This window comes from Bos indicus, chromosome 10 (genome assembly GCF_029378745.1).
Source record: "Bos indicus isolate NIAB-ARS_2022 breed Sahiwal x Tharparkar chromosome 10, NIAB-ARS_B.indTharparkar_mat_pri_1.0, whole genome shotgun sequence".
Taxonomy (NCBI): Eukaryota; Metazoa; Chordata; class Mammalia; order Artiodactyla; family Bovidae; genus Bos; species Bos indicus.
Window position 1 is genome coordinate 1,004,603 of NC_091769.1, and position 24,915 is coordinate 1,029,517.

At 46.0% G+C, this 24,915-nt stretch overlaps 1 protein-coding gene across 4 annotated transcripts in view; it reads left to right on the plus strand.

Moving 5' to 3' along the window:
* Positions 1–24,915, plus strand: part of MCC (MCC regulator of WNT signaling pathway) — a 526,282-nt gene that overhangs the window by 471,858 nt on the left and 29,509 nt on the right. For all 4 annotated transcript variants that reach the window (XM_070796812.1, XM_070796814.1, XM_070796813.1 and 1 more), the window contains 5 exons: positions 361–450; positions 1,866–2,014; positions 6,683–6,823; positions 9,597–9,700; positions 14,357–14,540. In XM_070796812.1, coding sequence (XP_070652913.1) covers positions 361–450; positions 1,866–2,014; positions 6,683–6,823; positions 9,597–9,700; positions 14,357–14,540 — 668 coding nt within the window. The remainder of the gene's footprint in view (positions 1–360; positions 451–1,865; positions 2,015–6,682; positions 6,824–9,596; positions 9,701–14,356; positions 14,541–24,915) is intronic.

A 24,915-nucleotide genomic window follows, 5' to 3' on the forward strand; every position in this document is an offset into this window, starting at 1 on the left:
AAGTCTCACCAGTGCTCCTCAGCCAGAAGTGATTTTTGTCCCAAGGGCTATTTGGCTATGTGGACACCTTTTCGATGGTCACACCTGGAGTACTGTGGCTAGAAGCCAAGGTGCTCATAGTGCACAGAACAGTCCCCTACAGCAAAGAATGTCCAACTCAAAATGTCAGTGGTACTAACGCTGAAAAACCATGAGTTAATAAGCAAGTGGCAGAAAAATCAGACACGTGAGTCGTTTTTAAGAACTGATGGCTTAGTTGCCAAGGTTCAAGAGTAGCCCTGTATAAACACAGTCGCAGTAGTTTATATGGGGAATGGCGTGTGTTGTTTTTCGATCATTTGTTTTGTTTTGTTCGTTAAGATCGCCGAGAGGGTGAAGCTCTCCAAGACCAGGTCTGAATCTTCGTCATCTGATCGGCCAGTCCTAGGCTCAGAGATCAGCAGCATCGGGGTGAGTGTTTATGAGTTGCAAAGGGACATGTCACATAGGAGAACTACACAATGGCTCGTCCATGACAGAAGCACTGCCCAGGGGCCCTCCAATAAACCGGGTGATTGTAATAGGAAATCATACTTGATTTCCTTCCAAAGGGTCAGGTTAAAATGCTTAGTGGTTCGCCGGTAGTGAATTACCCCTTCAGCTTTAAAGGGAGCTTTTTGTTTCTCTAGTTGAAACCATTCAGAAAGAAATGATTGAGGTCTTGTTACTGGCAATACAGATCAAAGTCTTGAAATACTTGCTTTATATCACCCTGCTTCCCCAGAGACCAAGTGAGTCAGGAAGCTCTAAGAGAACTTGATTATTCGCACGTCCCTCTTGAAAGGGAAGGTGCTCTCCACTGAGCAGGATCGCTGCCTTTGAAGTACAGCCGATGCTGGGACAGACCGGAACCTTCCAGCTCAGTTCTGGAGTTTTCTTATGTAGAATGCCGAATACCCTGGGGCTGTGAACTGATGTATAGTGAAAAGAGAATAATTTCAGTTCCCTGGGGATGTCTTTGAGGATTTGGGCGTGAGGCTGGAAAATCCAGTTATTTGATCCTTGTTAATGTTGCTCAGTCGCCCAGTCGTGTCCGACTGTTGCAACCCCATGGACTTCAGCAGCCAGGCCTCCCTGTCCCTCACCATCTCCCAAAGTTTGCCCGAGTTCATGTCCATTGCATCAGTGATGCCATCCAGCTATCTCATCCTCTGATGCCCTCTTCTCCTCCTGCCCTCAATCTTTCCCAGTATCAGGGACTTTTCCAATGAGTCGCCTTTTTGCCTCAGATGACCAAAATATTGGAGCTTCAGCATCAGTCCTTCCAACAACTGTTCAGGGTTGATTTTCCTTAAGATTGACTGGTTTGACCCTCAGGGATGGGGAAAAACAGAAACAGAACTTTTAAGGCCCTATTTTAGAATTTTGCACTGGGCAGAAATTGCAGGCACCCAGCTTCCATGCCAAAGCTGAATTATGAAAGTGAAGGAATGGGATGTTCACCTTAGCTACAGGAGACAAGTGTTGAGGGTGGCAGGGGGTTTAGGAAGGAGAAAGGATGTCCAAACTCTATTTAATATACAAAATTTTAGGTCCCAAGGCTCAGGATCTTTCATGCCTGCTGCTGAGGATACAGCTTAGAGGATGCAGTTGCATTTTGACCCTGTTTTGTGTACTGCGTTCACAGTAGTTAACTTTTTATACTAGGATTATATTATACAAACTGAAAAATATCTGGGTAGCTATGTCATTGGGTGCCCAATTCTCAAGGAACATCAGCTTTAAACTGTTTAAAACTGAACGGTTTAAATTGGGAAGCAAGGGCCCGGGGCCCAGCATCCCAGAAGTGGCTTTGTCCAGAGAGGAATTAATGCTCACCTGTTCAGGTGTCCAGCAGCGTGGCAGAGCACCTGGCCCACTCTCTTCAGGACTGCTCCAACATTCAGGAAATCTTCCAGACTCTCTACTCCCATGGATCTGCCATCTCGGAAAGCAAGATTAGAGAGTTTGAGGTGGAAACGGAGCGGCTGAACAGGTAAGGAGGAATCCTGTGTATTCGGTGGTGGTGTTGAGGGGAAACCCCAGTCCCATCCCAAAGATCCGTTGAGGCTGGCTGATGCATTAGGGCTTAAGGTGATGCTGTCGAGCTGGCAGGTGTGAGTTTCCACCACCCTGCTCATCACAGGAGGGCCGGCTCTGTGGGCCCCTGTGACCTGTCATCAAATGCACAGGGCCTCATGCTTAGAAGGATCCCACACTTGCTTTACTGCTCTGCTGTCACTGTTTTAAGTGTTAGTTGCACTGTTTTAAATTCTTTAAATAATTTATGAACCAGGGGCTCTGTCTTCTTTCTGTTTTAACATGCTGCTATATTTGTTTATCTACTTATTTCTGGCTGTGCTGGGTCTTCGTACTACCCTCAGGCTTTCTCTAGTTGCAACCCCTAGTTTCGGTGCCCAAGCCTCTTATTACGGTGGCTTTTCTGGGCTTCAGTAGCCACAGTACACGAGCTCAGGAGTTATGACATGCGGACTTCACTGCCCTGCAGCATGTGGAATCTTCCGAGACCAAGGATCGACCCCATGTCCCCTGCATTGGCGGGTGGGTTCTTACCCACTGTGCCACCAGGGAATTCCCCCTCCCGCTTTTCCTTGTGCACTGGCCCTAACAAACTAAGGAGCAGTCCATATGGAATGACAAGTAGGTCAGGATGGCAAGATGGCTCCCTAGCATGCAGGCCAGAGCTACTGAGACATTCCTGGGGTGGACCAGGCATGCTAGTCTAACCCTCCCTGCTCCATTCAAGGGTTGCCTCATCGTATTTATGCTTTTCACAAATGTGTACATCCTCCCATCCCTATATCCTATCCTACTTAGTTCAGATTTTCTAAGTAGGTCTAACTGTCCTGATTAGAATAATTTAACTGTGTGCCCAGTTTTATGGGTTCTTTCCAGATCTTATGACGGAGGTGATTTGAGTTTGTCCTCCTGCCTCTTTGGCAAAGACTGGCTTGTATGTCATCCCAGCAATGAAATTGGGTTGTTAAAAAAGCAGAAGAGAAGGAGCAGGGCCAAGCTGTGGTGACTGCTGTGACTCAGACCTGGCCCCACAGTGGCTGAATGGTGGCCGAGCATGCGGCGGCTGCCCTCACCCAGCCGTCTTCAGGGGTTACCTACTAAGAACTGGAGAGGCTTGTGAGCCAACCCGTAAGAAACATGGATGCCGTTCCCCGCCAACCATTGCTTCATGCCATTCCCCTTGTGTATGGCAAACCTGAATAAATTGAATTATCCTGTTAGTCCTCCCTGATTTGAAGCTGTTTAATATAGTACTTGAGAACCAAGGAAATGTGGCAATCTAGGTCATTTAAATCTTGAAATTAAATGGTTTCCTTATTAAATCCAAAATAGTTAAGAGTGACAATCCTGCTGATTACCTTGCAGCAGTAAACAAGCAGTGCTCTCAGTGTCACAGGCAGGGGAGTGCTTAAAAATTGAATCAGATATGCCCTTTGCAATTTAGTGAAGTCAGATGCCTTCAGGGGCCCTCTGTGTAGGAGGATCTCCTCTCAGCAGATTCTGGGATTTAACAAGCCTGCTCTGTGGTTGAATTGGAGGGGGGGGGGGGGGGGGGGTGGTCCTTTCTCTTCAGTTATATGCACCTAAGAGAGACCAAAGAAGGGGGAACTATTTGGTGCCTGTAGCTCACACTGTCATGGAGTGTAACAGCTTTCCAAAGACTCACAGACAACCCTAAATCCTCAACTTGGGAGGGCAGAATAGTCCCATTTTGCAAATTAGAAAGCAAATGTTTTGACATTGAATGACTTGCCTCAAGTCCAGAGCTATTAAATAGCCCAGCTGGTCAACCCCTGTCTGTCCACCTCTTCTCCATTGTTTTCTGTATTATCACAGCTACTGCTAGAACATGGGAGTGCTTGTAAATTATCTACCAGTATGTTCTGATATCTTTTATTTAACTACCTATCTCAAAGTTGTAGTCCTGTCACACTCTGAAAGTATGACAGCCTTTAACTTGTGTTTGTGTGTGTGTGACAGAGGCATGGGGTGGGTCATGCCTCTGCCACTACTCAAAATACTACTCAAAAGTATTGTTGCTTTTTGGGCTTCTCAGGTGGCGCTAGTGGTAAAGAACCTGGCTGCCAATGCAGGAGACTTAAGACACGCAGGTTCGATCCCTGGCTCGGGAAGGTCCCCTGGAGGAAGAAATGGCAACCCACTCCAGTATTCTTGCCTGGAAAATCCCATGGACAGAGGAGCCTGGGGGGCTACAGTCCACAGAGTTGTACAGAGTCAGACACGACTGAAGCAGCTTAGCACGCAGCATGCAGATATTAAGCACCTACTATATACTGGGCTATTTGGGTGCCAAAGAAAGTAAAACAGACAAGATATCATGGAGTTATATCCTGTTAAGGAAGTTAAGCAAAAACAGACCAATTAGAACATGAGAAAGCTCCAAGTAAATATGACACTGTGACGAAATAAAAGGTAGCCTTGATTTTAAGTACGAAGACAGGGAAGGCATCTCTGAAGGGGGAAATAGCAATTGAGATTTTTCAGGCGGGAAAGGAACAGCCATGTGCCAAACCAGGAAGAGTCTTAAGGGCCAACTCAGCAACTTCAAGGCTGGGAAGTGGCTGGTATGAAGTCTGAACTCCCCCAATCCCGATGGAACTGAGACAGAATGAGTGAAAGGATGCGCCCCGTGAGACAAGGTGCTGAAGTAGTCAGGGCTGGGCGGGCTATGGAATTTGAGGTAATAGACCAAGTGCCGTTGGAAGTTGTTAAGGTGCTTTATGTAGGGGAAGAACAGATTTGATTTAAATTTTATTTTATTTATTTATTTTTTTAATGTCTTTGTATCACTTTACAAATCTTTTTTTTTTTTTTTTTTTAATTTTAAGTTCACTCAGATGTGCAGAATGGCAAGGGGTGGGCAGGGGTGGAAAGTGAGCCAGTTCTGCAGTGAACGAGCACAGCCAAGTAGAGGCAGTTTGAAGGGGTCACTGTATGTGTGGTGATAAAAATCCACAGATGTATAAAATAAGGGGCGGTCTCAAGACTCGCAGATATCTTACCTGTGTTGTCGGGTGTATGGTGGTGGCATTTACTGAGATGGGGAAGATGGAGGAGGTTATGGTTAGAGGAAAGTCAAGAATCCCATGTTAAACTTGAAGTGTCTGTGTGAAACCCTGGATATGTGAGACTGGCACTTACAAGAGAGGTATGAGCTAAGAATCTGGGAGCCATGGGAACATAAATGCCTGTGAAAGTCTTGGGATAAAATCACCCTCAGAAGAGAGCATTGATAGAGGAATGGACCTAGGACTGAGTCCTAAGGGAATGTCAACTGCCACAGATTATATAGAGAAGAGGGAGCCAGCAGAGGAGACAGGAGAAATAATGACCTTTCGGCAGGGAGAAAACCAGTAGACACCTGTCGTGACCCAAATGAAGGAGAATGTTTTAAAAGGTAGGAGCCATCGATACAGGGGTGCTGTCTGAGATAGAATTGACCACATGGAGGTTTGGTTTCATCTAATTAGTAGGGACTGAATGTAACTGGAGCAAGTCAAGAAGTAAATGAGAGGGTGGGAAGTCGCTGAAGAGGCTGTCATGTGAACAGAGACAGAAAACTGTATCCTGTAACACCTTACATTGAATCGACCTTGTTGTTGCCAAAGCCACGCAACGGTCTTAGTTATATGTGCTAAGATGCGTGGTCCTAAGATTGATCCTCAAAGCAGATGGCTTCCAAGCTCTTAACATTTTGTGTGTGTGAAACCTTATGTCTCTTTAAGACTTGGTGATCTGAGTACTGCAGATGGCCATGTCCTGTGGGGAATGAATCATTGCATCCAGAGCATCAGCGTCCTGGGACAGAAAACAGGGGCTGAAGGCTTCGGCTTTCCTAATCTGCTTTCTGACTTTGCCATAAACTCTTTGGCCTTGAGTTTACAGTTCTGATTTTTATAAAACTTATTCTTATCCACTGATTATCCTGCCAGTAGTAGGCAGTTAGGGGACTGTCCAAGCTGGAAAGAGCTTTGGATACACTCTGCAGTTGCCACTCAGGTACCCCTTAAGTGCAGTTTCTTTTTCACTCATTGATTCATCCTTTGCTCCTGCTCTGTAGTGAGCATTCTGAGTCAAGGATCTGGGGTCAAACTGCCTGGTTCAGAGCCCAAGGATTAACATTTCTGTGCCTCCTCTGAGAAATGGAGATAATACTACTTAATTCAAAGGGCTATTGGGAGAGTTACTGAGCAAGGGCTTAACAAATAGTAGCTCTTATTGTAAGGGTTGCTTTTCATTTGTCCCTGTGGAGGGTGGAGGGTGGTTCATTGGAGCATCTGAGTCTTAACTCTCATGAAGGTTAGGGCTCCTTACCATGGTGTATCTCCCAAGCCTAGCACTTTACCTGGCAAATGGCTCATCCATGACTGGTTGGGAAATAACCAGGGAGCAATTTTTATTTCTAATTCACACAGAATTTAATGATTCTTCAGCTTTGAGTTGCTTGCTTTATTACTTCTCATCAGTTGCATTTGCTAAAACATCTAATGAGCTCATATCCTAACGTGCATTTTGGCCAGAATCTAGAGTGGATGACTAAAATCTTGGCAACGCATTATAATCCTAGTGTAAAACTGTGAACGTGATTTTCCTTCCTTTGTAGCCGTATCGAACACCTCAAATCCCAAAATGACCTTCTGACCATAACCCTGGAAGAGTGCAAGAGCAATGCCGAGAGGATGAGCATGCTGGTGGGGAAGTACGAATCCAATGCCACCGCGTTGAGGCTGGCCCTGCAGTACAGGTGGGAAGTTGGGCAGGCGGGCGGGCAGGCGAGGGGCCACTTTCATTGAGAAGGGCATCCATAGCAAGCTTCTGCATGAAAGTAGAAAACCGCGTTTTAGAAAATGTGACTAGAGAACTGGACCAGCAAATGCTAGGGTGTGATAAATATTAAAAATCAGTTAGCAGCCTGGGAGCAATTAAGAAAATAAGGATAATGAGTGTGGTATTAGTAAAACAGGTATGTTTCTGTTAGCAATGTTCAACTGAAATATTATTTCATGTAAGTAATATCACTCCAAGTCTTCCCTTTGGCAGTGGTAAAGAATCCGCCTGCCGATGCAGGAGATGGGGGCTCGATCCCTGGGTTGGAAAGATCCCTTGGAGGAGGAAATGGCAACCCACTCCAGTATTCTTCCTGGGAAATCCCATGCACAGAGGAGCCTGGTGGGCTACAGAATCAGACACGACTTAGTGATTAAACAACAACATCACTCAAAACATCAATTTTTGTGTTACAAGTTCACTTCTTGTTCTTCCAGTCTTTTTTTCCCAGACTTTATTTATATTCATATTATATTCTACATTGTGGTAAATCTAATTCATTCTCTTCCTTCCTTTGTTAAACTGTAATATTATTGCTTAAAAGTCTCCATTTATTTTGACTGACTGTATCCCTTCCATCAAGTTTATATGGTATTATTACTCATTTCTCTAAAAGATATTTAGACTCTTGCAGACTCTTGATACTGAAAATAATTCTATGGTGAATAAATTAATACAAAAACTGTCATTCTTGTATTTTCCTTGAGATAAAATCCCTGGAGCAGGAATTATAGATCAAAGGATATGAATATTTTCATGTCTCTTCAGGCATGCTGCCAGTTTTTTTCCCATTAAAAAAAACCAGTTTAAATGAATGTGATTCATTCATTGATGAGCAAGTAGTACCACTTTTTTTCAGCTTTGGAATTTATCTATTTTTAAATTACTACTAGTTTAATAGCTACAAAACTCAGCTTTATTATTGTTTTCATAGACTTATCAGTGTCACCACTTAGGCATATTTACCAAAGTCCCAGAGTAGTGATTGTATCTTACTCTTGGCATCCTCTCAGAGAATTCAGTATTGTTTTAAGAAACATTGCTTCAAAAAAAAAAAAAAAAAATATATATATATATATATATATATTTATCAAACCAAAACACAGGAGACCAAAGCTAGAGAGCAATCCTGTTAGTTTACAGACACACCAAAGCAAACAGATGATCGTCTGTGACTACTCTTGAAACAGGCTCTCCTGCACCCTCAGTCTCCCTTTCATCTGTACAGAAGAAGCAACGTCCCAGCATCTCTAACTTGAAAGATCAACTGCCCTTGAGAAGGGGAGCTGCCAGCACCCACAGGCAGTCATTGGACTCTCTTTCCTGTCTCTTAGTAAAGGAACTTGAAAGTAAAGACAAGAAAAAAAAAAGTCTGTTGACTAAGTGTTGAGTAAAGCCACATTTCCCCTGCTCAGCTTGGAGAAGCTCATCAATTCTTTGCTTGGGGGTGATTCTCACTACTGCAGGCATTTGGCCAGGATGACTCAAGCATGATACACACACTCCATCCAGTGCAGACATGGGTCCCTATGGGGCCACGGGCAGCAGTGGCTTTCCAGAGGTCACTGTTTGATCCTCTGTCTGGTGTACCCGAAGAGAGCGCTCCACACTCCAGCTCTTGTCAGAGATTTTGTGAGTGTTTCATGACGCAGCTTTACAAGCCTCTGGCAAAACTTTCTATGATGATGGAGCTGTTCTCTGTGTTATCCAGTGCAGCAACTGCTAGCCGCACATGGCTGTTTAAACGTATGAAATATGCCCACTGCTGCAGAGAGACTGTTCATTTATTTACCTTAAGTTCTTTTTCATTTAAATATCCACATGTGGCTAGCGGCCACTCTATTGAATAGGCAGGTCTCAGTTAAAACAGTCCCCTTTCTGGGCTGCTATATGAATTCCCTATTATCGTATAACTGTTTATTATGTCAAAGCTTCTGGGGTCAGGAATCTGGGAGTGATTTGTCTAGGAGGTTCTGGCTCTGGGTCTCTTGAGTTTTTGGTCAAGCTCTCAGCCAGAGCTGCGTCAGCTTAATTGGGGCTGGCAGATCTGCTTCGAAAGGCTTCGGGTAGAATCCTCGGTCCTTCACTGGAGATGGGCTGGCGCCTTAGTTCCTAACCACACGGGCTGCTCCATAGGGCTGCTCAAGGGTCTTCAAGACGTGGCAGCTGGCCTCCTCTGAAAAGGATGATCCAAGAGGAAAAGGGAAAGGAGGAAAGAGAGAGAAAGACCAAGATGGAAATCATCGCGTTCTTTAATAACCAACCTCGGATGTGATAACCCATCACTTTTGCCTTACTCTCTTAGTCACACAAACCAGCTGGAACAGGCGGAAGGGGATTAGGAGGTGTGGCGATCCAGGTGGGCGGGGCGCACCCAGAGGCTGGTCGCTGTGAGCGCTTCACCTTTCCCTTCAAGCTGATCATCAAAGGAGCAGCAGACTTGCCTCTCTCATCTTCATTGCTTCCCTTGTATTTTTCTAGATCATAGTCTAAAGTTTTGTTTTGTTTTTTTTAAAGCAGGGCAGGGAGGGGGCCTCAAAGCAGAGCGAGCCCCTGACTCTGTCCATGAGTGCCTGTGGGCGTGTCCTTGCCGACCTGGGCAGGGAGGCTGAGAGGCAGGGCTCGCACTGCACCGCAGGGGACTCGCAGTTCTCAGCCCTAGCTGATGACGCCATGTGCTTCTCTTTCAGCGAGCAGTGCATCGAAGCCTATGAACTCCTCCTGGCTCTGGCCGAGAGCGAGCAGAGCCTCATCCTGGGGCAGTTCCGGGCGGCCGGTGTGGGGTCGTCCCCTGGTAAGTGTGGCCGGGTTCCTAAAGCCCCTGCTCCTCGTTCCCCCACCTCTTCTGGTCTCCTACCCCCCGTCTCGGCTGTTGGCATTGGCACGCCTCCCAACAACATGAAATTCACTTGTCAAGTGTGTTTTTCATTTTTTCCTCATGACTGAGCGAGTAAATTGTTTATGTTGAATGCAGCAGGAACTGAAGTGGAAACAGCATTACAGACAAGTTAAAACAAACAGGCCGTCTCGGGAAACATACTCTCCCAGGCCGACTCTAGGACCAGATGGGGCAGGAGGCCCAGATTCGCCCTGAAAGGGACCAGCTCTCCCACAGCCTCCCTGCAGTGCTGGTGCCTGAGGGTCCCTGTGCTGCCCACAAGGCCTTTGCCTCATCTGGCACTGCATTTTCTCCAGGTTTGTTCCTTTGGATTCAAAGGAACATGGGTTCCCCCTACCTGCTCTCCAGGTGACATAGAAATGCAGAGGAACATTTCACACCTTGTTATCTTCAGCTTCACCAATGCCAACCCCGGGGGCCTGCTGCCCACCTGCCCTCCCTGCCCGTCCTCCACTGCAGGGGTCATGCATCCCCCAGGGTCGGCATCATTTGTCCCTCCAGACCCACACCGCCCCCTACTACTGTGCCCCAGTGCTGAGTAACTAGAAGGGCTATGAACTGAAAAAAACACATGCAGGGCATCCTAGTTACCATCATTTGCCAAAACTTCACCCTTGACTATGACTGTGGGCCTTGACATAACATGGGGACAATAACAGTGGAAACAGTGTTTGGAAGGAAACAGAGGTTCAGTGACAGAGGCCCCCAGTCCTGGGGCCTCCTGGCTCCCTCAGCCTACACTTGACCACAGCAACTTCTCCCGAGAAACCACAGCAAGTGAACAAAAAACTGACCAGATGACTCGAGAGTCAAAGGTGGGCACTCTGCACAGGCTGGCGAGCAGGCCACCCGTCATCCTTTTCCTCCTAGGCTGTGAGCCCATATTAAGGCTGTCCTTCCAGGACACACCTTGCAAAGAAGCTCGCATCAGAGTACCTCCTGAGTGCATCTCCGGTCCTCCTTGCCAGCTCCTCCCTCCCTGCCCAGGCTTTAGCTTTTCTTTTTTTTCTTTTAATAAGACCTGATGGAATCCCAGTTGAGCTATTTCAAACCCTAAAAGATGATGCTGTGAAAGTGCTGCACTCAATATGCCAGCAAATTTGGAAAACTCAGCAGTGGCCACAGGACTGAAAAGGTCAGTTTTCATTCCAATCCCTAAGAAAGGCAATGCCAAAGAATGCTCAAACTACCGCACAATTGCATTCATTTCATATGCTAGTAAAGTAATGCTCAAAATTCTCCAAGCCAGGCTTCAGCAATACGTGAATCGTGAACTTCTAGATGTTCCAGCTGGTTTTAGGAAAGGCAGAGGAACCAGAGATCAAATTGCCAACATCCACTGGATCATCAAAAAAGCAAGAGAGTTCCAGAAAAACATCTACTACTGCTTTATTGACTATGCCAAAGCCTTTGACTGTGTGGATCACAATAAACTGTGGAAAATTCTTCAAGAGATGGGAACCAGACCACCTGACTTGCCTCTTGAGAAATCTGTATGCAGGTCAGGAAGCAACAGTTAAAACTGGACATGGAACAACAGACTGGTTCCAAATAGGAAAAGGAGTATGTCAAGGCTGTATCTTGTCTCCCTGTTTATTTAATTTATATGCAGAGTACTTCATGAGAAACACTGGTCTGGATGAAGCACAAGCTGAAATCAAGATTGCCGGGAGAAAGATCAATAACCTGAGATATGCAGATGACACCACCCTTATGGCAGAAAGTGAAGAAGAGCTAAAGAGCCTCTTGATGAAGGTGAAAGAGGAGAGTGAAAAAAGTTGGCTTAAAGCTCAACATTCAGAAAACGAAGATTATGGCATCCGATCCCAGTGGAAACAGTGGCTGACTTTATTTTGGGGGGCTCCAAAATCATTGCAGATGGTGATTGCAGCCATGGAATTAACAGACGCTTACTCCTTGGAAGAAAAGTTATGCCCACCCTAGACAGCATCTTAAAAAGCAGAGACATCACTTTGCCAACCAAGTTCCTTCTAGTCAAGGCTATGGTTTTTCTAGTAGTCATGTATGGATGTGAGAGTTGGACTATAAAGAATGCTGAGCACCAAAAATTGATGCTTTTGAACTGTGGTGTTGGAGAAGACTCTTGAGAGTCCCTTGGACTGCAAGGAGATCCAACCAGTCCATCCTAAAGGAGATCAGTCCTGGGTGTTCATTGGAAGGACTGATGCTGAAGCTGAAACTCCACTACTTTGGCCACCTGATGCGAAGAGCTGACTCATTTGAAAAGACCCTGATGCTGGCAAATATTGAAGGCGGGAGACAGGGACGACAGAGGAAGGATGGTTGGATGGCATCACTGACACAATGGGCATGAGTTTGAGTAAACTCTGGGAGTTGGTGATGGACAGGGAGGCCTGGCATGCTGTGGTCCATGGGATTGCAAAGAGTTGAATATGACTGAGCAACTGAACTGAACTGAATTTCCAAGGTCTTTTTTTTTTTATTATTTATCTATTTATTGCCTGTGCTGGGTCTTCGTTGCTGCACTTGGGCTCTCTCTAGTTGTGGAGAACAGGGGTACTGTTCATTGCGGTGAGTCGGCTTCTCTTGGTGGTTTCTCTCCTTGTGGAGCACAATCTCTAGGCGTGCAGGCTTCAGCAGTTGCAGCTCCCGGGGTCCAGAGCGCAGGCTCAGTAGTGGTGGTGCACGGATTTAGTTACCACGTGGCATGTGGGATCTTCCAGACCAGGGACTGAACCTGTGTCTCCTCCATTGGCAGGTGGATTCTTGACCATTCTGAGCCACAAGGAGCCCAGGCTGTAGCTTTTGCACTGAACAAACACTCGCCTGCTTTTCCTCCTTCCCTCCTTTCCTCAGTTTTGACATGGACAGGAATCTGAAATAAAGGAGTATCCTGGGTATTAATTTCCTGTTTCATATCCAAGTCACCCAGTGAGGAAGCAGGCCTCCATTTGTATGTGTGACCATCCTCCACCTCTCTCTCTGAGTTTTCTTGTTTTTTTGTTGTTGTTTTTTAAATAGTATTACCCTCCCAGCCCAACAGTAGAAACTCTGCCAGCATTTCCATTAGGAAGCTCATTTTTCAGGGTCTTTTAACCAAACCATAAAACTTTATTCTTCCTATTAAGCAGAATCCTAAAATGATCTTGGCTTGCTGTCAAGTTCTTTTTTTTTTAATAAATGTATTAAGGAAAATTATCAATTAAAGGCAAAAAATCAATCATTTTATTTCTACTTTTTCTCAGAGGACTGTCTTAGTCTGTGCTATCCTCGAAAGGCACCTCATTTGAAGCTTGTCCCTACTCAGCACAGTGACTTGGATAGGAGCTAAAAGGACTTAAATCTGCATTTTAAATATTTAAAATCAATAATAAAATGCCTTGTATTCACATAATCCTGGTTGGCTCATGGGTCTATTTATAAAATGGAGCAGTCAGTTAATATGCCTCTTCAGAATTCAGAGAGCAGTCAGTTGTGGATGTCTGTAAAGTATCTTATTTAGCAGCTTTTTAAGCTTACTTTTTAGCAGCTCCCTATTAAACCGGACTCTTCTATTCTGCCCAGTTGCAGTGATATGTCATCCTGCCCTAACGTGCCATGGAGCCGCACAGCAAGAATGAGTTGTAACATTCACCCACAGTGTAGTTATGGGGATTTCTCCTTTGTTTCTTCTTGACTGCACAACCATTCATCCTGGATGATTTAGACGGTGGTTTTCAAACTGTGCCTGGGAATCTGGAGGAGTTTCTTTGGGCCCCAGTATTGGGCTTGGAGAGTGGGAAAGCTGAGTGTATCCCCCTCCCCATACCCCCTGCCCACTTAAGCCAGTTTCATATTTACCATTTTTGTATCTTAGACTTTGGCATTAGATTTCATTTATAAATATTGGAAGATTGAGGGTCTGGGCTGTAGAGGTAACAAACCAATGACTTATTTGGCCTGCAAAGTTTTTGAAAATGCAGCTAGAACATGGCCACCTTGGGCAGGGGATCCCCAACCTGGCTGCGTGCTGGTGGCCACCACCCTGAGTGTTGCTGCAGACATTAGCTGGCTGTGAGAGGCATGGAGCTTGCCCCTGGACATGACTCACTCAGGGAGAGCATCCATGCAGGACATCAGAGCCAATCCCAAGGTTTTCGTTTTAACCCTTAGTTCTGTGTCTCGTGCCTACATGAAGTTCTAAGCGAAGCTGCAGACGTGTGGAAACATGGCGAGGTTGGGCCTCATTTCCCCTTGGTCTCGCTCCCAAGGAAGCGCTGAGCAGCTGAGGGAGACGGGCCGCACAGGAGTCTTGGGGTTGCATGCCGGGAGCAGCCAGGAGCCTCAGGAGTTAGGAAATCAGAGCAGGTTACCGCTGGACACAGAGCTGGAAGCTCACACGGGCCAGCCCTTCGTCTGTGGGGGAAGAGAAAGCCTTCCTCATCGCAGCTTCTAGGTGAAGGACCGGCCCCAGGACACACGCTCCACCCCTGTCTGCACCAAGCCACCTCCACCCTGAGTGCCTGCCCCATCACCCAGCCTTGTTTATCTAGACCATTGCTGATTAATTAACCCCTTGGTTTCTTGCAGGAGACCAGTCAGGGGATGAAAACATTACTCAGATGCTCAAGCGAGCCCACGACTGCCGGAAGACGGCTGAGAACGCCGCCAAGGCCTTGCTCATGAAGCTGGACGGCAGCTGCGGGGGCGCCTTCGCGGTGGCCGGCTGCAGCGGGCAGCCCTGGGAGAGCCTGTCCTCCAACAGCCATACCAGGTAGTCCGCGCTCCTGCCGCGCCGGGTGGGCGTCCACCGGCTCCACTGGCCAAGCTCAAGGACTGCGAGGCTCAAGGGTGGCAGGCTGCGCCCTCCCGAGAGTTGGGATCTGAGTGGGAGAGCTGGAAAGTGCCTTCTCATGTTGCCGCCCAGAGGGAAGGGGGGGGAACCATGTTGCTTTCTGTCCTGTGCCCTTTCCCACTTTGTTCTGCCCTGCATTTCCTAACAGTCCTTGATTTTCAAGAAGCATCTGGGGTGGTGAAGGCCCATGTGCTGCAAATGGTCCTGAAGCATCCAAGCCCCAGACCGCCTCCTAGTTCCAGGCTGCGTTCTCTCCCTTCCTCCTGTGCCTGTGTCCTTCGTAAACCCTTCTCAGGCAACAGGCTTCCCTTCTCCCACCTTTTGCCCTGTAGAGTGAGGCCATATTCATAGCATGTGTTTAGCAGATGCTTAGCATGAACTGGGGTTCAAGTTCAGTATCTGTGAATCTAGAAAACTGAAGCGGGTGCTTGAACAAGATGGGGAGAGAAACAGTGAACACCTTGCTAAGCATAATTTGCTGAAGCGGTTGGATTCCACTGGGTGTGTGTGGAGAGTCATAATGAAACGTTTTCCAATGATCTTCTCATGTCTTGTCACCAAAATCCCTAAAAACATGAATGCCTTCCCTTTTTCTTTCTTTTTTTTTAATTGATTTACAATATTGTGTTAGTTTCTGGTATACAGCTAGTGATTCATATATATCAGATCAGATCAGATCAGTCGCTCAGTCGTGTCCAACTCTTTGCGACCCCCATGAATCGCAGCACGCCAGGCCTCCCTGTCCATCACCAACTCCCGGAGTTCACTGAGACTCACGTCCATCGAGTCAGTGATGCCATCCAGCCATGTGTATATATATATTTCTTCATATTCTTTTCCATTTTAGTTTAATATATAATATTGAATATAGTTTTCTGTGCTATACAGTAGGACCTTATTATTTGTTTATGTGATATATAGTGATTTGTATCTACTAACCCCAAACTCCTAATTTATGTCTCCCACCTCCTTCCCACTTTGGTAGGCATAAGTTTGCTTTCTATGTCTGTGAGTCTATTTCTGTTTCATAAATAAGTTCATTTGTATCATATTTTAGATTCTGCATAGAAGTGATAGCATATATTTGTCTTTCTCTGTCTTACTTCACTTAGTGTGATAATCCCTAGGTCCATCTATGTTGCTGCAAATAGAATGCCTTCCCTTTATGTTCCAGTTCTGTCTAGAAAGTACTTTGTTAGAGATTCTCATGTAATAACCACATCACAAAAGATAGGAAGAGTAATGACCCCATTTTTACAGGTGAGAGAGACTTGGCTCAGAGATGTGTGAGTGGCCTGCGGACATAAAGTCACATAACTGACAGCTCAGAGGGGTGTTCAGACCCAAGCCCAGGCTGTGGCACCAAGCGTATTCTTTTCACTAGGCCAGGTTGGAGCTTATGACTTAAAAAATGCTGTTTGCTTACAGATCAAGCAACCAAAACCACATAAGGGTGTATTCAATCTCAAGGGCAAAAGAAGAAATACTGATGTTTTGTTCGGTACCTGAAGGGAACATAATGATCCCAGCTGTCTCTCCTGCTGGCAGGACCCCGGCTATCCACCCAAGTACAGACTTACCTGTTCTGGACCTGGTGCCTCAGGAAAGGCGACATTCCCAGTAACACACTTGGCCAGGTGCCCACAGACACAAGGGAGTTATTTCCTTTTGACTCCAGCAACAGTTGTCTTATTCAAGGAAGCAAAGCACAGATGATCATTTATTTATTTTCTTTTTTTAAATTTAAATTTATTCATCTTAATTGGAGGCTAATTACTTTACAATATTGTATTGGTTTTGTCATACATCAGCATGAATCTGCCACGGGTGTACCCGTGTTCCCCATCCTGACCCCTCCTCCCACCTCCCTCCCCGTACCATCCCTCTGGGTCATCCCAGTACACCAGCCCCAAGCATTCTGTATCCTGCATCGAACCTGGACTGGCAATTCATTTCTTGTATGATATTATACATGTTTCAGTGCCATTCTCCCAAATCATCCCAGCCTCTCCCTCTCCAACAGAGTCCAAAAGACTGTTCTATACATCTGTGTCTCTTTTGCTGTCTCATATACAGGGTTATTGTTACCATCTTTCTAAATTCCATATATATGCATTAGTGTACTGTATTGGTGTTTTTCTTTCTGGCTTACTTCACTCTGTATAATAGGCTCCAGTTTCATCCACCTCATTAGAACTGATTCAAATATATTCTTTTTAATGGCTGAGTAATACTCCATTGTGTATATGTACCACAGCTTTCTTATCCATTCATCTGCTGATGGACAAAACCAGATTATTTTGTTTAAACTCATAAAGCAGATGCTCTTCTTAATGACTTTTCCAGATGTAGATAATCTGTAATTTCCACATTCATTTAGAATAGAAATGCAGTTCTCACGTTGTCAGTAAATTCTGTCCTGTTGAATTAGTGAGCACAAGAGTTGGGTTGACAGGAATAGTGTGCTGTTTCAATAGCTTATAAGGGGTTTCTTACAGGTTTTTAGCTCACGCCTCCCCACCCACAAAATAATTATTACCTGCAAAATATATAAATAAAAATAATACTTTAATCTAAGTCAGATTCAAATGTAGAGCCAGGCAGGAGTGGGAACATTTTCTCTCCAGCCCTTCAGTGGAGACTGTAAGGGTGAATATTGCTTAGAAATATTTTAATGTATAGATGAGCCTTGATTTTGAGACAGTCTTCTTCAGTTCAGTTCAGTCACTCAGTCGTGTCCAACTCTTTGCGACCCCATGAATTGCAGCACGCCAGGCCTCCCTGTCCATCACCAACTCCCGGAGTTCACTCAAACTCACTTCCATCGAGTTGGTGATGCCATCCAGCCATCTCATCCTCTGTCGTCCCCTTCTCCTCCTGCCCCCAATCCCTCCCAGCATCAGAGTCTTTTCCAATGAGTCAACTCTTCGCATGAGGTGGCCAAAGTACTGGAGTTTCAGCTTTAGCATCATTCCTTCCAAAGAACACCCAGGACTGATCTCCTTCAGAATGGACCGGTTGGATCTCCTTGCAGTCCAAGGGACTCTCAAGAGTCTTCTCCAATGCCACAGGTCAAAAGCATCAATTCTTCGGTGCTCAGCTTTCTTCACAGTCCAACTCTCACATTCATACATGACCACTGTAAAAACCACAGTCTTGACTAGATGGATCTTTGTTGGCAAAGTAATGTCTCTGCTTTTCAATATGCTATCTAGGTTGGTCATAACTTTCCAAGGAGTAAGCGTCTTTTAATTTCATAGCTGCAATCACCATCTGCAGTAATTTTGGAGCCCAGAAAAATAAAGCCTGACACTGTTTCCCCATCTATTTGCCACGAGGTGATGGGACCAGATGCTATGATCTTCGTTTTCTGAATGTTGCACTTTAAGCCAATTTTTTCACTCTCCTCTTTCACTTTCATCAAGAGGCTTTTCAGTTCCTCTTCACTTTCTGCCATAAGGGTGGTGTCATCTGCATATCTGAGTTTATATTTCTCCCGGCATTCTTGATTCCAGCTTGTGCTTCTTCCAGCCCAGCATTTCTCATGATGTATTCTGCATAGAAGTTAAATAAGCAGGGTGACAATATACAGCCTTGACGTACTCCTTTTCCTCTTTGGAACCAGTCTGTTGTTCCATGTTCAGTTCTAACTGTTGATTCCTGACCTAAGAAGCTTAATTTGAGGTGATGTATTTCTGTAGATTGAGATTGCTCAGAACATAGTTTCTATTTGCAAGGATGACCTCGTTAAAGATTGCCCGTATGAATTAAATTCAGTCTTAAACAGATCTTCCCATCAAAGTACAGAGGGCTTACAGAGGTCAGATTTCACTCAATTCTCCTTAAAAATTCCCTTTCACATTCCCACCCAAATCAGAGCTGCTCATTGGGTACAAAGGAACCACACGCCAGGCATTCATGTGGCAGCACACATTCCTGGGACCTGACACAAGCAGCTTGCTGATTATGTTCAGTGCGGCTCAGGAAAAAAAGTACCCCCAAAAAAGAAAAGTCCCAAACCACCAGACGCTTTCATAATTATAAGTGATTTTGTTTGTAAATCTTGGCGTTCCACCCAGCCTTCCCAGCTTGTCAAGATTACGGACGAAAGACAGACTGGAGGCCTCCGAGGTGGAGCTGTATGTGGCTCCGCCAGTCCCCTCCCCTCCCGCTGTAGCCAGCTGGCAGAGAGACTTCTAATCAGAGTGCCAGCCATTGGTCCCCCAGGTCTCAGGAAAGGAATGCTGAGTGCCAGGCTTCAGACTGGTAGTACACAGCAGCTCCCGATAGCTGAAAAGTCGTGGTTTTGGAACCGAGCAGCGGAGGGGCGGTTGCCAGGGAGGACAATGCACATGTAACCAGCCCAACGGCTGACTCCGTGGTCAGGAGCCCAGAGATGCTGCTCTCGCAGTTTTGAAACACTTTTTTTTTTTTTTTTTTCTTGTAAAACTACAGCTGCGGCCTCATTAGAAAATATAATTGTCTTAACAGAGTAACCAGGTAATGTGGGTTGCCTGGAAAGCTTTATCAGTGTATCACAGCAGTGAGGCAAGTGGACTAAACTGCTAAGAAATGAGAATGGGAATTCTTAGTCAGACCTGCTCTTTTTGTCAAGCATTACACTTTCAGCTCATTGGTTAGAAGCACGATCATTGATCTAAATCTACAATAGGACAAGGGGCCAAGACAGCATCAGCCACAGCAAGTCTGCCCTTTTGGAGGCTGGGGTCCCTTCTCTCCTGCCAGCAGGTGCTGATCCTGTGAGGCTGTGATTGCAGCCTTGCATTTAGCTTGGGAAACACCCAGGGAACTGGGGTTCCACCTGGCTGACCACTCACACTGAGGCCTGCTCCCTCGGTTCAAATGGAGAGTAGTGGAGCAGCAGAGGTGCCCAGCCCTCACCTTCCAAGATCTAAGATGAAGTTTCCCTGGAACAGAAAGAAAGACTGAGCAGAGTGGAATTGTGTCCACTGAAAGGGAGAATGGACTTGAAGCAGCCGTCCAGTTAGGATAAGCCTGTGCACCCCCTGCAAATCAGCTACCTTCCAGGAATGAGAGACTCGATCTGACTGTCAGAGTAGGCACGTCTACTTCCCTCTGAAAAAAGAGGTGCTTTCCCCACCCAAGTACCAGGAGAGTCTATCTGGAGTCTTTGGGACTTAGGCTTAGGAGTGCTCATCAGTTCTAAAGTCCAGCTCAGACACAGTCCTCCACATGATAGCGTGGTGTGCAGGCCTCCTGCAGAAATGTCCTGTCACTTATCATTTAGCTTCTGTGGGAACTAGAGAGTTGAAACGCTTTCCCTTTCCTTAAGACTTGCTGATTCCCAAAAAATGATATGCTCATTGTATTCAAAGTAAGCTTAACAACTGAAATCCAAGCATTACATAAAATTCCCCATGTGAGGACCCTCACTGAAAACAATATGGCGCACAGGCTGGAGAGTGTCTTCACAGATTCAGCCGCCCATTTTTTAATTACCTGCTAGCCCCTCGGTTGCCAGTGGCAGACGCATACTCAAATCTGGGGGTGGATATCGGGTCTCCCACACAGGAGCCGTGGACCCAGGCTGAGGGCAGAGGGCTCGGATGAGCAGGAGAACTAGACTTCACCTGGGTCCTGTGGCCCCCACACCTCCCTGCTGCAGGCCACTCCCCAGACGACAGAAAACCCGCACACCACCTCCATCAGTACACTGGGCTGACTGGTTTCACTGGCGTCAAGTAAGAAAATCCTAGTAAGGAACATCTTGCCCAGCTGGGCTCAAGTACCTCCCCAGTTATCTGTGGTCATGGCGGTTTCCACAGGAGCCTCGGGGGCAAAGAGAAGGGGAGGGTCCCAGGAGAAGGGGCAGGGTTGTGTCATCAGCAGACCGACACATGGCATCTTTAAAAATGTGACTCCATCTCATTTTACCCCGAAAAGGATCCTGTTTATTGGACTCTCGTGAATCTTGCCCTTTCCCTTCCCTTTCCCCTTAGTGTTGTTATATGTTTAGGCATCTCTGTGTGTGCCATTCTTCTCAGTAGTAGCTTCCCTGGTGGCTCAGCTGGTAAAGAATCCGCCTGCAATGCAGGAGACCCCGGTTCAATTCCTGGGTCAGGAAGATCCACTGGAGAAGGGATAGGCTACCCACTCCAGTATTCTTGAGCTTCCCTGGTGGCTCAGATGGTAAAGAATCCACCTGCAATGCAGGAGACCTGGGTTTGATCCCTGGGTTGGGAAGATCCCCAGGAGAAGGTATAGGCTACCCACTCCAGTGTTCCAGCCTGGAGAATTCCATGGACAGAGGAGCCTGGCAGGCTGCAGAATGGGGTTGCAAAGAGACAGACACGACTGAATGATTTTCACTTGTTGGATGTTCTTACTTGTTGACTTCCCTGGTGGCTCAGATGGTAAAGCATCTGTCTACAATGCGGGAGACCCGGATTCGATCCCTGGGTTGGGAAGATCCCCTGGAGAAGGAAATGGCAATCCACTCCAGGACTATTGCCTGGAAAATCCCATGGACAGAGGAGCCTGGTAGGCTACAGCCCATGGGGTCGCAGAGAGTCAGACACGACTGCGCGACTTCACTTTCACTTTCACTATTATAATACTGCTGCGGTCTCCACCCTGTCCTTGTATCTGTGCCCCTGATGCAGTTTCTATGGGATCAAGTCTGAGAAGTAGAAGGTGCTGGCTCAAAAATGACTATTATTTCAAATGTCAACTAGTGCCACACACCTCCCCATACACGATCCAGCAACTGTGTGAGCACCTCTGCCTCCTTTGCTGAAACTGGATAATATACATTTTAAAAATTTGGTCAATCTCTAAGCAAAAAAAAAAATACCCTTAATATTTTACTTTGTACCTCTTAATTATTAATGACGTTGGAAATCATTTACAGTCATCCCTCGATATCCTCGAGGGATTGGTTCTGGACCTCTGTGGATACCAAAGTTCAAAGATGCTCAAGTCCCTTGTGTAAAACATTGTAATACTTGCATTAGAACCTACACACATCCTCTCATATATTTTAAATCATGTCTAAGTTACTTATATAATACCAAATATAATGTAAAAGCTATGTAAATAATTGTAAATAAAATGTAAATGCTATGTAAATAGTTGCCAGCACATGGCAAATTGAAGTTTTGCTCTTTGGAACTTCCTGGATTTTTTTTCTTTTTTTTTTTTTCTTTTATTCTCAAAAATTTTACACCTGAGGTTGGCTAACTCCGCAGATGCAGAATTCATAGATAGGGAGTGCTGACTGTAAAGTGTTTAATTTTTTTAATGTCAGAGAAATTATTAGCAGCAGTGGAAGTATCAGATCTATGTGGTGGTTATCTCCGTATGTTATCAGCAACCAAATCAGGAGCAGGTTAATATTTGTTTTAGAGATGCCTGGTTTCCAACACTATCATAACAGCACCTTATAAATAGCTGCAGAAATATCATCTGTCTCCTAACTGTGTCGCTCATTTTGCCTTCCACTGTCAGCTAAGTTTCTGAAAGCAGAAAGTGCTTGAGGACTGTAGTTATCTGCTGGCAGGTTTTACGTACCCGTATAATCTCAGAGGATCCGTTCCAGGACTCACCACGGATTCCTCCAACCCCCATCATAAATGTAATACTATATATATATATATATATATTTTTTTTTTTTTTTAATTCCCGGCTGCGCTGAGTCTTTGTTGCTTTGCTCGGGCTTTCTCTAGTTGCAGCAATCAGGAGCTACTTTTCATTGCCTTGCGCGGGCTTCTCATTGCAGTGGCTTCTCTTGTTGCAGAGCACAAGCTGTATGTGTATGGGCTTCAGTATTTGCATCTCACAAGCTCTGGAGCGTAGGCTCTGTACTTGGGGCGTGCAGAATTAGTTGCTTCATGGCATGTGAGATTTTCCGGGACCAGGGATCAAACCTGTGACTCCTACATTGGCAGGCGGATTCTTACCCACTATGCCAGGCAAGTCCTATAGAACTATATTTATTTTTAAAAGATCCAGGTATGAGTGGTCTGCACAGTTTAAACTTGGTGTTTGAGCATCAGCTCTATTTTTTTTTTTGGAAAATTTTTCCTGCCTGAACCACTTCTAGAGAATTCTTATAATCATGTGAGAGCATCCGGACCTAGGAAGTTTGGGCTGTGTTGAGTATTTTTACTCCTTTGTGACAAAGAATTGTCAGAAAGGGGGTGGGGCATAGGTGGATACCCAGCACAACATTGAAAGGTTCAAGCAGTTGTTGACAGGCTCAAGTTTCTGCTCAGAGAAGTGGGGCCCAATGTCACCTGGCCTGACCCCTGCCACCCTTCAAATAAATTGTAAATGCTCAGCAGCTAGAAGGCCCCCCGGTGGCACGTGGTGAAAGTGAGATTGTAACTGGGAGCCATGTAAGACATTGAGAAAAACTTTAGGAGGAATCCATCTCTGGTTTTCAAGACAAAAGAAATGTTCTTTTCTGCCAAGACAAGATGAGGAAGCTGGAAAAAAAAGATGGGGTTTTTTTCCCTATAAAGCAAGAGGGGAAGTTGTCTTGAGGACAAGCAGCAGACACAGTGCAGAGGGACAGAAAAGAGGCCATCTGAACTCCACTCTTGTATCCAGTCCCACCGCGATCAGGCAGGCAGGGGGTGGGGGCCCCAGGCCGGCCAGCAAGCGCTCCCCTCGCTGGAGGCCCCCATGCGGGCAGCGAGCGGACGTCCCGCAGGCCACTAATGGACTCGGAACCGAGCCAGCCGAGGGGAGCACAAGCAGAGCATCAGGGAAAGGAGAAACCCACGCAACCTGGCCTGGCTCCTGGAGAAACCAGAGCAAAACACCGGGCTTTCCTTCATCTGCCCCTCTCGCACCATCCGTCTCACCCTGGAGAGGAGGAGCCCAGCTCCCTCGGACAGTGACGTATCCCCCCTTGACAGCTGTGCTCATCCTGCGGTCCTCCTGCATTCCCAGCCCGAGGGTTAATGGCTGACTTGCCCCCCGCCCGGCAGTGGCAGCCAGCTCTCTGGAGACGGCGCCTTTGTCTAAAGGAGGCTGAGAAAGGGCCGTGGCCTCCCCTCCACCCAGCGCTGTCAGAGCCATATTCCGGGTAGGGCCGTGAAAGCACAGAGCAGAACTGTAATGAGCCTCGCCTGATCCGTTGCCCGCTGGGGTGTCCTGGAAGGAGAGGGAAGCCGCCCGGAGGGGCTGCCGGGCTGGGTGCTTATCTGGAATTAAACTTTCCCCTGGAAAAGCATTACAGCCCTGAGCTTTCCACAGGGGTAGAGACTGGAGGGGAGACCTTTTGCCCTTCTTTTCTGTTTCTTTCTCTTACTGGGGAGCACCAGTCCTGCTAAACAGAAAATATGCCAACATACTAACCTTTCAGGGCCTGCAGAATATTTGGAGAACTCTCTAGGTTCTACTGTCCTTTGAGTATTGAAGTAGTTTTTTAAATTTTTACTGAGGTATATTTGATTTATCATGCTGTGTTAATTACTGCTGTAGAGCAGAGTGACTCAGTTATACATACATATCCATTGTTTTCCACTACTGTTTATCACAGGATATTGAATATAGTCCCCTGGGCTATATAGTAGCACCTTGCTGTTTATCCATCCTATATACACCAGTTTTATATATCTGTATGTATTATGTATAATATATATATAAACCATACAGTTTATCCATTCTGTATACACCAAACGCACAGTGCTTCCCTCTCCCACCCCTCCTCCTTGGCAACCACCAGTCCATTCTCTATGTCCCTGTTTCCATTTCATCAGTTCAATTCAGTCACTCAGTTGTGTCTGACTCTGCGACCCCATGGAAGCCTATCTGTTTCATAGGTGGGTTCATTGGTGTCCCACTTCAGATGCCACATATAAGTGATATGGTATTTGTCTTTCTGATTTGCTTCACTTAGTATGATAATCTCTAGTTGCGTCCACATTGCTGCAAATGGCATTATTTTGTACTTTTTGATGGCTAATATTTCATTTTATACACACACACCCCATATCTTCTTTATCCATTCGTCTGTTGCTTCCATCTCTTGGCTATTGTAAACAGTACTGCTATGAACATAGGGGTGCGTGTATCTTTGTGAATTATAGTTTTGTCCAGATACGTGTCCAAGACTAGGATTGCTGAATCATATGGTAATTCTGCTTTTAGGTTTCTGAGGCATCCCTGTACTGTTTACCACTGTGGCTGCACCAACTTACGGTCCCACCACTTAGGTAGGGGAGTTCCCTTTTCTCCACACACTCACCAGCATTTACTATTTGTAAACTTTTTGATGATGGCCATGCTGACCGGTGTACGTTAC